General features: G+C 38.9%; 1 protein-coding gene across 5 annotated transcripts in view; it reads left to right on the forward strand.

Moving 5' to 3' along the window:
* The window catches only part of SH3D19 (SH3 domain containing 19), a 210,245-nt gene that overhangs the window by 93,571 nt on the left and 101,083 nt on the right, over positions 1–15,591 (forward strand). For 3 of the 5 annotated variants that reach the window (XM_055405613.2, XM_055405617.2, XM_055405618.2), the window contains exon 2: positions 1,729–1,768. In XM_055405613.2, coding sequence (XP_055261588.2) covers positions 1,729–1,768 — 40 coding nt within the window. Of the gene's footprint in view, positions 1–1,367; positions 1,647–1,728; positions 1,769–15,591 lie in introns of those variants that run through there. The other 2 variants (XM_055405616.2, XM_055405619.2) reach the window with 2 other exon arrangements.

Consider the following 15,591-nt stretch of genomic DNA (forward strand, 5'->3'; position numbering starts at 1 on the left):
GTGCATCTAGCTTCTGGCTTTACTTTGAGACAGTATACTTAACTTTTGTTAGCAAAACTAACAGGCTAAAAGCTGAAGAGGAACAGTCAAAAAATGGTTTAACATGTGCGCTGTATTCCTGACTTTAAATTTTATAGTACTCAACAAGTGAAAAACTAGATTTTTATTTAGAGGAGGGGTAGATCAAGTTAAATTAAAAGTTTTAAAAGTGGCAGTAACACTAAGTTACTGTGTAGAGAAATTGGAACCAGAAGCATATTAACCCCCTGTGTTTGGGAGAGCCTTAGAGCTAAACAAAAATGCTTTATTGTGGATCTTTCTCCTTGTCAGTGTTTCAGAGAACAGTATCTTCCTGTGTGCTAAATCCTTGGCTTAAAAAGATATTTCTCTTTTATTAAGTACCCACTCAGAAAGAATTTATATTTAACTATGTAAATCTGATTTTCTTTCATAATTTTTTCATAAAATTTCTTCAGAACTTTTAGAGAATGTTTTCGTAATCTTTATGCTGCTGCATCAGCCGTAAAATCAAGGGGAGAAGAAAGGATTCCAGTCTTATCTTTGTTTAGCCATTAAATTGTGTGTCATGTTTGTGTTAATTCAGAAGAGAGTTTAGAAAACTACCTTTTGATAATCTTGCATAGGATTTTTAAGTCATTCTATAGGATTTTATTGTGGTTTTACCCATTGCTTGCTTTCTTCTTTTTTTTTCCCCCATTGCTTTTTGTCGTTAGTTTTTTCATAACACTGCTATCTTTCCACTTCATTTATTTATTTTTATTTTTAAGCATGTACTGAAGGAAAAATCATTAGTCAAAACATAAAGGACAACCTGTGGGTTTTGTGGTTCTTTCTCTTATATTTAACAGTCTTCAGGTTGATGAAGCCCATTTTAGAGTAGTACATAGAGGCACTTCTAAAAACGTCTAGCAGCTAGGCTCTGGCCTCCTATTCTGTAGCAGGGTTTCTCCATTTTAACACTGCTGACATTTTCGGTGAGATTATTCTTTGTTGTAGTGGTTAGTAGCATCCCTGGTCTCCACCCACCAGATGCCAGTAGCTCCTTCCTCCTGAGCTGTGACAACCACAGACTATTTCCTGGCGTTGCCAGGTGTCCCCTTGGGGAGGAGGAGCAAAATCACCCGTGGTTGAGAACCACTGCCCTGTAGCCCTTTAGACCTAATTTTCTGTGAAACATGGAAATCCAACTTCTGAAAAGTTCTGGGTGATAGAGAGTTAAGGAGGAGGCTGTACTGGTCTCAGTGTATTTGCAGATGTAGCTGACTGCTCATTTCTTTCCCCTCCCCATCCTGTTAGAAGCTTTTGCCAACCATGATTCATGGAATGATTTTTTTGAGCTGAGTAATTTGTGGCTTTTCAGTTTCCTTACTTTCTTTCCTTAGTTAAACTTGTTTAGGTTTTAGCAAAGTGTTTAAAACAGCAAAGATCTTTGAAAATGAAATAATACATGTAATGATATATTTTCTAAGTAGATTATTTTTAACAAACTGTAAAAACTTTATATGCCTGTCCTTCTTTGTATCTTTCATAACTCCTCTGTCAGACAAATCCTCTCAACTCTGAAGGAGAGCCTGACGTAGGGGAAGACACAGCAACCTTTGAACAGTCCTTTGTGAAATCTGATGGTATGGCAGCTGGTATTTAAGAACTTCTTTTCTAAGACTTCTAAAGAGCATTTTAAAATGTGACTGTCTTCTTTCTTTACAGATCGTAACGAACGAAATAAACCAGAGCATCGTTCTTCAAGGTATGAATTTATAGTTATAGTATTTAATAACTCTGTATAAAGCTTCTCTTTTAGGAAATATTATTTGGAATAAGTGCAAGTGTCCCTTTTTGAAACACTGTATATTTGAATCTTCCATGGCCCTCAGGCTTCTCAAGGGAAATACTGTTCATTCTCAGAACAAACATTCTTTATAAAATTATTGACTACCTGGAAGACATGTTTTATTTTTGAAAATTTGTATCAGTGACAGGTATATTTTTAAAGAAAATTATTTTATCCCTGTTTCTTTTCTTTTGTGGTTTATTTCCCTCCACTTTCTTTAATTGGTATTTTTATAAATGTGTACTGCTTTTTTTTCTAATTATGTATAAAGCTAGCATGGGCTTATAGAAATGTAAAAATTATTTTTTAAAGTAGAAATCATTAAAAATAAACAGAATGTCTTTCATCAACTGGTAATGGCTGGCTACTGCTAAAAATTTGATGTAATTAATTCTTTCTAGAGCTTATCAGTATAAATATATATATATTTATATATATTCCAGCTAAATTCTTTAGGTTCTTACTAGATACTTTTGAATGGCCAGGTAGGTTCTATCCCTTCGGCCTCTTATTCATGCTGAGAAGTGTGTCTTATGAGAGCTTCACCAACACTGAAGAGTGTGTTTTGAAATCCTTGTCAAACTTAAGGAATGGAGGTGGCTCAGATGATAAAGAATCTGCCTGCAATGTGGGAGACCCGGGTTCAGTCTCTGGGTTGGGAAAATCCCCTGGAGAAGGGAATGGCAACCCACTCCAGTATTCTTACCTGGAGAATCCCATGGACAGAGGAGCCTGGGGGACTACAGTCCCTGGGATCACAAGGAATTGGACATAACTGAGTAACTAACATTTGTCAAACTTATATGTGGAAAATTGTCTAACTTCCACTCTCTAGGCAAGAATGACAGATCTTTTTTTAAATTTTTTAACCTAGTTCTGTGAAGGATTGTAACTTTTTAATATAATTTTCACCTTATTCCACATTTCCTCACTTTTTCTTTGCATTTTATATTGTGATAGTGTGATAGTGTTATTAGTCACTCAGTCGTGTCCGACTCCTTACGACCCCTTGGATTGTAGCCCACCAGGCTCCTCTGTCCATGGAATTCTCCAGGCAAGAATACTGGAGTGGGTTGCCATTTCCTTCTCCAGGGGATCTTCCCAGCCCAGGGGTCAAACCCACATCTCCTTCAGTGCAGGTGGAGTCTTTACCATCTGAGGCACCAGGGAAGCTCCAGTACATTTTGCAGAGATTGTCAATCAGAGTAAGTTACTGAGATCTAATCTGGGAGGAAAATACAGCTAAGTATTTGGAATGTAAGGTGTTTTTTTGGCGGAGGAGTATAATTCACATACATTATAATTCACTCTTTTTGATGTATGATTCTGTGAGTTTTGACAAACACATACAGTTAGATAGCCATAATCATAGAAAAGTGTGTAAGATTGATTTTTTTAATACTTAAAAAATAATAGAAAAAAAGAATGTAAGAGGACTTTGACAGCATGCTTGACTGTGAGTGACATAAAGTTGAAAGGGTAAAAAGTACTTAGGATGATAAAATCAGGATCCATAAGACCCCTAACATACTGAAGGTTTGACTGAATTAAGCAGTATGAGTTTTAATTGGAACAAATGTAAATCCTTACCCCTATGGCTGAAAGATCAATGGAGCATGAAGCAGTAGGGGAGAGGTGATTAACAATATTTTTGAAAAAGCCTTGAGGATTTAATTCTTCATAAATTCATCATGGGGGGAGTTCCTTGGTGGCCTAGGGGTTAGGATTCTGGGCTTTCACTGCCATTGTCCCGGTTCAGTCCCTGGTCAGTGAACTGAAATCCCTCAAGCTCTGCAGCACAGCCAACAAGAACAAAATAAATAAATAAATCCATTCATTAAGAGTCAAAAATTTCATGTTGTTGCCTCCACCTCCCCCCAAAATGTCAGCATTGATTTAATTATGCTGAAAGACCTATAATGTCCAGAATAAGAAAAGTGTTAGCTCTAGACCACACTTTTGATATGCTATTCAATTCTGGGCCCACAAGGCTTTGAGAAACTGAAGTGTGCGTTGGACTGGCTATGTCAATATTAACTTGAGGTACTTAAAAGCAGAATCCTATGATCTACTCCAGAGATTCTCATTCAGTAGGTGTGGAGCGAGTAGATCATGGGAATCTGTATATTAAAGAAGTGGCGGATGATTCTGATGGAGAGCCAGGTTGGGAAACACTGGGATAGAAGACCACAGCCGAGTTGGGACAGGGAAAGTGAAAGAGAAGAGCTGGGTAGAAGTCAAAGCTAAGTCACAGGAAGACTTGTTTAAGGAATTGGGAGAAGTTAGCCATGGTTTCTATTTCATGAGAAATAGATGGGGAAACAGTGGAAACAGTGTCAGACTTTATTTTTTTGGGCTCCAAAATCACTGCAGATGCTGATTGCAGCCAGGAAATTAAAAGACGCTTACTCCTTGGAAGGAAAGTTATGACCAACCTAGATAGCATATTAAAAAGCAGAGACATTACTTTGCCAACCAAGGTCCGCCTAGTCAAGGCTATGGTTTTTCCTGTAGTCATGTATGGATGTGAGAGTTGGATTGTGAAGAAAGCTGATCGCCGAAGAATTGATGCTTTTGAACTGTGGTGTTGGAGAAGACTCTTGCGAGTCCCTTGGACTGCAAGGAGATCCAACCAGTCCATTCTAAAGGAGATCAGTCCTGGGTGTTCATTGGAAGGACTGATGCTAAAGCTGAAACTCCAATACTTTGGCCACCTCATGCGACGAGTTGACTCACTGGAAAAGAGTCTGATGCTAGGAGGGATTGGGGGTGGGAGGAGACGGGGACGACAGAGAGTGGGATGGCTGGATGGCATCACCGACTCGATGGAGGTGGGTTTGAGTGAACTCCGGGAGTTGGTGATGGACAGGGAGGCCTGGCATGCTGTGATTCATGGGGTCGCAAAGAGTCGGACACGACTGAGTGACTGAACTGAACTGAGCCATGGTTTGGAAGTTTGGGAAGGGGTATAAGACAGAAATAACTGGATTAAAACACCTGAAGGGCTGTAGAAGAGACTAGCAAAATTGTTCTCATAATTGCTGTTCCCAGCATTAGCTCCCAATTGCTAGGAAGAACCAGGGATCCTCAGAGGAATAGTTAATCCCAGATCCTGGGAAAGGGAAAGTCCAGGTAAGGCTGGACCCTACTGATAGGAAGGTAGGACGTGCTCAACCAGTGGGGTCAAGTCAAAAAGACCTAGAGGCAGCTTTAAGAGGCTCAGTTGACCAAATCTGGGACAATTTGAGTAGCAAAAATTTTAAATGACAATAGATTCTAAAACATTGGACTTTTAAAAATCCAAATAGAAGAAGAAATACTTAAGTTTTTAATTATAAGGGGAAAAATGTACCTTTGTCAATGAAGAGATCTGGTGATCACATTCTTAATCAAGTGGTCAACTGGTATACCTATCACAATCTGTCTCACTCTCAGGTGATACAGCCTGACATTCTGTGACTCCAGCTGATGCTTTAGCAGTGCACATAGATACCATTTATGTAATAGGAACCCTGGCCAAAAAAAGGTAATATGAAAAATACAAAAAGGCTAGAAAGATATTTCAGGTTTTAAAAGACTATTGTTTTTTTTTTTAATTTGGAATTTAAAAATCCAGATTTTAAAAAAATGCTTTGGGGATAATTAAGAAAATTTAAATATGAACTTTATTTTAGGTTTTTTGGTTAATATTTCTTTGATTAGGTGTATATAGGAAAGTTGTTATGTGGGAGAATGTTCTTATTCTTAGGAGATGTAAGCAGATGTATTAGAGGCGACAGGCTTTTGTTTACAGCATGCTCTCAAATAATTCATGAACGTTAAAAAATAGCAAGATATAACAGTAAATACAGAAAAATATTAATAATTGGTGAATAGATGAAACATGTGTATGGGTGTTCACTGTACTATTCCTTTCGCTTTTCTGTAGACTTGAAATTTTCACAACAAGAAGTAGTAGAGGAGGGAATCTGGAGAAGGGGATGGCAACCCACTCCAGGATTCCTGCCTTGAGAATCCCCATGGCCAGAGGAGCCTGGCGGGCCGCAGTCCACGGGGTCACAGAGAGTCGGACATGACTGAGTGACTAAGCACACACACTACAGTAGAGGGAATGGATCTGTATGTTCTGTGTTGTCCTGGGGGTAAAGTATACATCTGTGGGTGCAAAGTTGAGAGAGTGGATTTCTGCACAATATGAGGGAGGATTTCCAGACGTAGCAGGTCAAGGATGGAATGGAATCTGTGGGGGACATTGTCAAGGAAAAGCTGGACAAGCTAGTGGAGGGCATAAAATGAAGTTTCATGCACAGCTAAATCACGATTCTAGATGGCTCCAGCCCTTGCTCATTCAATAGCCGATAATATTTGTTGAGAGACCCTAATCCAGGCTCAGGATACAACAGAAAACAAGGAAAGGTCTCCAGCTTTGTGGAGCACAGAGTGCCCATTGTTTGGGATTTACATTCCCAATTGCTCACGTCAGGATCCAAGTCTAGTTCTACTTCAGGCAATGCTTGTGGTACTCAGCCTTCAACCTCTAATTTATACTTTCAGGCTCTCCAGGACTATGATACTGGTCTTGGTAACCCTAGCAATTAGCACATGCCTGGTAAGCACTTAATAAACAAATGTTGGAATAAATGTCAGATGTAGTTCAAAGAGAGACAGAGAATGCCAATATTTTTTCCTTGCTGACTGGAAAGAACCTGACTCTCAAAAGTTGCCCATGACTGCTGTCGAGTACTTGTTACTATAGCAGCGAGGAGTACGCCTTATAAGAAAGGAGAAGTGTTTTCCAGGAAAGGCCAGTGTCCTCTGTCTGAGGTGTCTGCCGAGACTGGCAGTGACCTGCTCTTCCCCTGCTGTCCTTAGCTGAGCAGGGCCACCCTGCCAGTTCAGCAGTGCATCAGTCAGATTAATACCTGCTGCATCAACAGGGCAGAGGGGAGAAAATATAAACAAAAGTCACTTAATTTTGGTGTGCTTTTTGGTTCTCCTCAGGCCACTTGGCAGCAAGAACCTGGGCTCAATGCCCAGCATGCATAAGAGAGATGCATTTCTTTGGTTTGTGTTTTTATAAGGCCAAATACTCCTATAGCTTTCACAGTGAGAGGTGAATAAATCTGGGACGGCTGCCTGTTCTTTCAGTTCAGTGCTGAAATAAAAAGGAAAGTAAAACTTTTGTCAAGTTAAAGGAAAAGTTTTATTAGGTATAGGTCAACACTAAGACCCCAAGCTAAAAAGAGAATCACTTAAGCATTTCAGAGAGGCTTGCTGGGTGCTTTTTTATTGGTTTGTTTTGTAGAAATCAGAAATATCTGAATTCTTGTCTTTTCCTTGTTAGTTTAAATATACCATTTCCCAAATTGATGTCCCATGGAACTTTGTTTGTAGAATATTAATCAGTATGCAAGAAGTAAATAATTACTGCATGCAAAAAATTGGAAATAGTAAGTTAAAACAAAATTAGACATATTTCTTTACTGAGAGTCTTTGATATACTGAAATGTATTATAAAACTCCAAGTGAGAAACTTACTATAGAGGATTTTTAAAATTTGTCTGAATTTATAACTTCCTTTCCCAGGCACAGGTATTAATAACATCTAGAAAAATGTACTATGGAATGACAGTTGGGAAACTAAGTAGGAGCTAAAGATAATAAAGTTAAGCCCTGTGGTAATCAGTGCCAGCAATGGAAAATTAGAAACTTTTTTTTTACCATCCCAGCAGGTCCCAATGACTTATGGTGACTGAAAAATAAGCTACTTTGTCTTAAATGTTTTACATACTGCAAGGAAATAATTTATAGCAGAAAAAATAAGAAGGCAGCAGAACAGAGAACCCTTAATCTGTTTCTCAGAAATTATCATTTGAATCTTAGTCTTTTTTAAAGCCTTTGATACCTGTTTATAAAGTTTGATGGAATTTCAGTAAAATTCACAAAAATTATTTAAAATTAGACAAAAATAAAATTTTCTAAAATTTATAAGGAAGAACAAGAATAACCAACTTTGAAGATCAAAACTGGGAGATGGACTCTAGCAAGCAATTAAGACTGTTTTGTCAGCGGACAAAACAGGTCAAGGGAACAGAAGGGAGAGCCCAGCAAAGATACACATGGGCTTCCCAGGTGGCGCAAGTGATATATAGAACCTGCCTGCTAATGCAGGAGACATAGAGATGTGGGTTCTATCCCTGGGTTGGGAAGATCCCCTGGCGGAGGAAATGGCTCCCCGACTCGAGTATTCTTGCCAGGAGAATCTCATGGACAGAGGAACCTGGCCAGCTACAGCCCATAGGGTCACAAAGAGTTGGATGTGACTGAAGGTCTGAGCACAGCATGCACGGCTCTGTCCGGTGCTGCGATGAAGCCAGCAGTACAGGTCAGTGGGGAAAGTGCACATATCAACACGTGGTGCAAGAACAATTGATTACCTGTATTAAAAAAAAAATTCTAGGTGGAATTTGCTTTATTTTATCATGTGAGGTAGAATCTAAATACATAAAAGTAAAACATTTTGAGGAAATACATAAGAATATCTTTATGATGCTAGAGTAGGGAATGAGTTTCTAAACAAGTAGAAACCACAAAGAAAAAGATGGACAAATTTGACTATGTGAAACTTTAAAACTTATGCACATGAAGACAGCAAAACTATGTGAAAAGACAAGTCATTACTGATATACACACAGACAACAATGGTTAATGTCCAATATAAATACACATCAGAAAGAAAAAGACAAATAGTAGAACAGGGACAGAAAGCTCAGAAAAGATGAATCCTAAGAAGCCAGCTAATATTTGAAAAGATTTATTAGCTTGCTAATACTAAGAAGATATATACCAATGTGATGATGAGATATCATTTCACTTCCATTGAGCTGGTGCAGAAATCTCACATATTGACAATTACAAGTGTGTGAGAGAATAATTTGATATAGCATATTTAGAGAGTAACTGAGCACTGTATGGTAAAGTTAGAAATGCCCAGACCATATAACCCAGCAGATATTAAGTACCCCAGAGAAATACTTTCACTTGTGCCAAAGGAACTGTGTACAGGAATGTTGAGAGTAGCACTTCTTGGACTGAGGGAACTGCAGCTATCTGTGACAGCAGAGACAAATCTCAAAAACAGAATTTTGGATGATAACAGTAAATTGTAGGAAACTATATCCAGTCTCCTGGGATAAACCATAATGAAAAAGAATGTTTTACAAAAGAATACATAATATATACGTGTAAAATTGAGTCACTTTTGCTGTATAACAGAGATTGGCACACCGTTGTATTGGGTTGGCCAAAAATTTCGTTTGGATTTTTCCATAACATCTTATGAAAAACCCAAGTGAACTTTTTGGCCAACCCAATAAATCAGCTATATATCAATTAAAAACAAAGCAAGTCATAAAAGAAAGATAGCTCAGTATGATACTATATATATAAACCAGAGGTCAGCACATGGGCCAAATCTGGCCTGCCACCTATTTCCGTAAATAGTTTTGTTGGACCTCAGCCACGCCCATTTGTATGCATATTATCTATGGCTACTTTCCCTTCACTACAGCAGAGCTGACTAGTTACAACAGAAGCCATGTGGCCCTCAGAGCCTTTGACCCCTTACAGAAAAAGTTTGTCAACTTCAGATACAACAAAGTTTGCTGACTCCCTTTGTCATAGGTGAAACACAAGCAGCATATTCTTTATTGTATATTTTTATGGCTACATATATATATATATATGAATATGTGTACCTTTAAAGTAAAAGTATGGTGTGGCACGGAGAAGACAACGGCAAGCCACTCCAGTACTCTTGCCTAGAAAATCCCATGGATAGAGGAGCCTGGAAGGCTGCAGTCCCTGGGGTCGCTAAGGGTCGGACACTACTGAGCGACTTCACTTTCACTTTTCACTTTCACACATTGGAGAAGGAAATGGCAGCCCACTTCAGTGTTCTTGCCTGGAGAATCCCAGGGACGGGGGACCCTGGTGGGCTTCTGTCTATGGGGTCACACAGAGTCGGACACGACTGAAGTGACACAGCAGCAGCAGCATGGTGTGGCAGTCTGGATAGGAGGAGAGTTTGGAGGAGAATGGATACATGTATATGTATGACACAGTCCCTTTGCTGTTAACCTGAAATTATCACAACATTGTCAGTAAGCTGTACTCCAATACAAAATAAAAAATTTAAAAAGTAAATTAAAAGTATAAAAAAGGTACATATGGAAGTGATAAATAGTGAATTTAGGACATTGCTTATCAAAGGAATAGATGAGAAAGGGGTACATAGGGAGTTTCAAGTATATATTAATGGCTCAGTTTTGGGCTTTGTTTATCTATACTTTTTTGAATCCTGAAAAATTTCATAATTAATTTTAAAAGCCTTTAAGAAGACCTTGAATTCTGTGGCACCAATAATGGTGTTTTTATGGGACAGGAGCATAAAATTGAGTGAAATTTTCTTTGATTATTTCTGAAAGAGGAAAATAAAAAGGAAGAAGTAATTGAGAATGTTAAAAAAAAAACAAACATGATCAAACACTGTTCCCATTTCTACTCATAGTCCACACCTGTAGTTCCCTATACTCTGTTCAGTTCAGTTCAGTCGCTTCGTCGTGTCTGACTCTTTGCGACCCCATGGACTGCGGCACACCAGCCTCCCTGTCCATCACAAACCCCTGGAGTTCACTCAAACTCATGTCCATCGAGTTGATGATGCCATCCAACCATCTCATCCTCAGTTGTCCCCTTCTTATCCCACCTTCAATCATTCCCAGCACCAGGGTCTTTTCAAATGAGTCAGGTGGCCAAAGTATTGGAGTTTCAGCTTCAGCTGAATGAATGAATATTCAGGACTGATTTCCTTTAGGATTGACTGGTTGAATCTTCTTGCAGTCCAGGGGACTCTCAGGAGTCTTCTCCAACACCACAGTTCAAAAGCATCAATTCTTCAGCACTCAGCTTTCTTTATAGTCCAACTCTCACATCCATACATGACTGCTGGAAAAACCATGCCTTTGACTAGACTGACCTTTGTTGGCAAAGTAATGTCTCTGCTTTTTAATATGCTTTCTAGGTTGGTCATAACTTTCCTTCCAAGAAGTAAGCATCTTTTAATTTCATGGCTGCAGTCACCGTCTGCAGTGATTTTAGAGCCCAAAAAAATAAAGTCTGTCATTGTTTCCCCATCTATTTGCCATGAAGTGATGGGACCAGATGCCATGATCTTAGTTTTCTGAATGTTGAGCTTTAAGCCAACTTTTTCACTCTCCTCTTTCACGTTCATCAAGAGGCTCTTTAGTTCCTCTTCACTTTCTGCCATAAGGGTGGTGTTATCTGCATATCTGAGGTTATTGATATTTCTCCCGGCAATCTTGATTCCAGCTTGTGCTTCCTCCAGCCCAGTGTTTCTCACGACGTACTCTGCATAGAAGTTAAATAAGCAGGGTGACAATAAACAGCCTTAACGTACTCCTTTCCCAATTTGGAACCAGTCCTTTGTTCCATGTCCAGTTCTAAATGTTGCTTCCTGACCTGCATACAGGTTTCTCAAGAGGCAGGCCAGGTGGTCTGGCATTCCCATCTCTAAGAATTTTCCACAGTTTATTGTGATCCACATAGTCAAAGGGCTTAGCATAGTCAATAAAGCAGAAATAGAAGTTATTCTGAAACTCTCTCACTTTTTCAATAATTCAGTGAATATTGGCAACTTGATCTCTGGTTCCTCTGCCTTTTCTAAATCCAGCTTGAACATCTGGAAGTTACGGTTCATGTACTGTTGAAGCCTGGCTTGGAGAATTTTGAGCATTACTTTACTAGCGTGTGAAATGAGTGCAATTGTGCAGTTGTTTGAGCATTCTTTGACATTACCTTTCTTTGTGATTGAAATGAAAACTGACCTTTTCCAGTCCTGTAGCCACTGCTGAGTTTTCTAAATTTGCCGGCATATTGAGTGCAGCACTTTCACAGCATCAGCTTTTAGGATTTGAAATAGCTCAGTTGGAATTCCATCACCTCCACTAGCTTTGTTTGTAGTGATGCTTCCTAAGGTCCACTTGACTTTGCGTTCCAGGATGTCTGGCTCTAGGTGAGTGATCATACCATCATGATTATCTGGGTTATGAAGATCTTTTTTGTATAGGTCTGTGTATAGTTCTCTGTATACTATAATATAGTTCTTGCCACCTCTTCTTAATATCTTCTGCTTCTGTTAGGTCCATACCATTTCTGTCCTTTATTGTGCCCATCTTTGCATGAAATATTCCCTTGGTATCTCTAATCTTTTTGAGGTGATCTCTAGTCTTTCCCATTGTATTGTTTCCCCTTTGTTTCTTTGCACTGATCACTGAGGAAGGCTTTCGTACCTCTCCTTTGGCCTCTTCTAAAGGGGATGACAGAGAATGAGATGGCTGGATGGCATTACCGACTCGATGGACATGAGTTTGATTGAACTCCGGGAGTTGGTGATAGACAGGGAGGCCTGGCGTGCTGTGATTCATGGGGTCGCAAAGACTCGGATACGACTGAGCAACTGAACTGAACTGAACTGAAAGGCACTATTTATTGCTCTGTGGGTTTTTACCTGATTTTGATTTTGTTACCCAAGAGTTAAACAAGTAACATATGAACACACTTTTTAGTAGTACAGAAATATGTGGTGTCTGTCTTTGTTCTACAAGCAACTATTATTAAAGGAGTCTGGTTCAGTGTCTATCCTAGTCTACTTTCTATACATATACATAGTATATACTCAAATATAATATTTAGAATAAGTGAGGATATACCTGTGTGTAATGTAGATGTATACGTTGTTGTTGTTTAGTCACCAAGTTGTGTCTGACTCTTTGTGACTTCCTGGACTTCAGGCTTACAAGAAATCATCTTTGAATGTTCGTTGGAAGGACTGATGCTAAAGCTCCAGTACTGTGGCCAACTGATGTGAAGAGCTGACTCACTGGAAAAGCCTCTGATGCTGGGAAAGATTGAGGGCAGAAGGAGAAGGGGGCAGCAGAGGATAAGATGGTTAGATAGCATCACTGACTCAATGGACATTCATTTGAGCAAACTCTGGGAGGTAGTGAAGGACAGGGAAGCCTGGCATGCTACAGTCCGTGGGGTCAAAAAGAATCGGACACAAATTAACAACTGAACAACAACCCTATTGTTGGTCTTATAAAGATGTTAGGATTTTATTTTGACACTTTACCATTATCACATTATGGTTTAAATAGATTAGCTAAAAGCAAAAGATTTAACTTGTTTTTGCTTTTCTCCTTTCTAAATGTGTCTATTAAAATGTTATGCTCTGCTGGGCTTAATTTAAATACTATAATTCTGTAGCATTTCCCTACCCATATGTTTTGATTCCTATACCTCTATAAACTATAGCTTGTGTGTAATTACTTTCTGGCATTATGTTTTCTAAGCTATAAGAGAAGTATGGTTTTTGCTGTAGCATCTGTAATGTGAACAAGTATACAGGTTTTGTAGGGGAAAATCCTTTTGCAGTCAGAGATATGAAAGGATTATTAACATTTTATGTCATTCTACAGAGAATATGTATTTTTTACTATGGCTTTAAGAAATGTGACTTTAGCATTTTCCCCTAGTGTGAGGGGATTGAAGATGAAGCATTGATATGGTCCGTCAGTTGGGTAATTGAAAAGGTTTATCAGCTGGCCTACCACGGCCATACTACTTAGTATGGGGGCTTCTCTGAAGTTGTTTCAAATTAAACTATCAGCAGGCAGTTAACTGGAACAGCAGCTGCTCCTGTATTTGCTACTTTTGCTCAAGACTGACATGTGTGGCCACCCACTTCTCAGCAGTCCAAGGAACTCATGGAAATCCTGGCCCTTAAATTTCTTCATCCTAATTCTTTTCTCTCTTTCCCTTGGATTATATTTTATATCAGTTCTTTGCTTTCCTGCAATATAATTTAGAAATAGTTATCTACGCAGTCTTACAAAATCTGTATTAAATAGCCTTTACTTTGTATCCATCTTTGTGGATCTCAGTTTGTCCTTAGATTATGATTTTACCCCAATTAATAAATGTCCTTGTACAACTGGACTTTAATTTTATTTAATTGCATTCCCTTACTGGCAGAGCATGTATCATATTCTTCAAATGTATTGCGTAAGACTGTAAACCATAAAAGTGTACTGATTCCTGGAAGAATCTTAGTGTGGACAGAATTGCTAAATAGTCATTTAGAAGCCAAATCACCTTCTGTGTCATTAACAGAACCCTACTGTTGATCCAGATTCAGTCGTTTCATATATAAAACCCTTCCTATTTGTCTCTTTTTAAAATTGAAGTGTAGTTAATTTACAGTATTGTGTTAATTTCTGGTATACAGCAAAGTGATTCAGATACACACACACACACACACACAGCTTTTCAGGTTATTTTTCATTATAGGTTAATTACATGGTATTGAATATAGTTCCCTGTGCTGTACAGCGATACTCTTTGCTTATCTATTTTATGTATAGTAGCTTATATTTCCCATACTTCTAGTTATCTGTCCTCTTCTCCTTTTCCCCTTTGGTAGCCATAAGTTTGTTTTCAATGCTTGTGAGTCTGTTCTGTATATAGATTCGTTTATATTATTTTCTAGATTCCACATATAAGTGATACATGTAATATTTGCCTTTCTCTACCTGGCTTACTTCACTTAGTATGATATTCTCTAGATCCATCCATGTTGCTGCAATTGCAATATTTCGTTCTTTTTATAGCTGAGAAATCATCTGTTGATGGGCACTTGGGTTTCTTCCATATCTTCCCTGTTGTAAATAGAGCTGCAATGAATACTGGGGTGCATGCGTCTTTTCATGATATCGATTCCTACAGATACTTGCCCAGGAGTGGGGTTGCTGGATCATACACTAGCTCTATTTTTAGTTTTTTTTTGTTTTTTTTTAAGGAAACTCCACATTGTCTTAAAACTGGAAATCAGACCTGGTCCCCAAAATATAATTTCAGGGTTGCTACAGTCATATCCAACTCTGTGCAGCCCCATAGACGGCAGCCCACTAGGCTCCTCTGTCCCTGGGGTTCTCCAGGCAAGAATACTGGAGTGGGTTTTCATTTCCTTCTCCAGGGTGAGGTTTCTATGATGCCATGTTTGAAAGTGGCATTCACTTATATTCACCAAATAGTTATTATGTATGATAAGCATTTATAGAGCATTGAGGTAGTTTATACTAAATCTGGGGAATTGGAACCCTAAAAGACAATCTGTAGGAATTTTAACTCCCCCTAATTTCCCTTTAACTCTGTTAAGGTTAGCAGTCTCTCTGTCCTCCTTTTACTAGTCCTTATCTTCTCTGTAAATCAGCACTCCAGATGTTCTTTCTGGTGACACTAGTCAGCGTGGTAAGCCCCGTAACTGGGCCAGCTTGACCTCACTCCTCATTCTGGACAGGACCTCACCGTGAGAAAAAAATATTTGGGTTTGGACAACATTACACTAATTCTTGTAGGGGATCTTTTCTAGTACCGCCTACAATCTCTTACAAATAAAACATGAAAAGCAGAGTTTGCATAATCAGAGTGTTTAAAAACACAAGACTTCCTGGTCCAGCGGTTAAGAATCTACCCAGCAATGTGAGAGACACAAGTTCTATCCCTGGTCCAGGAAGATTCCACATGCCATGGGGCAGCTAAGTCCATGAGCCACAACTACTGAGCCTGCTCACCCTACATGCCGTGCTCCGTAGCAAGAG

The sequence above is a fragment of the Moschus berezovskii genome, chromosome 19 (genome assembly GCF_049115385.1).
Source record: "Moschus berezovskii isolate FMDL1 chromosome 19, NW_MosBer_1.0, whole genome shotgun sequence".
NCBI classification, from domain to species: Eukaryota; Metazoa; Chordata; class Mammalia; order Artiodactyla; family Moschidae; genus Moschus; species Moschus berezovskii.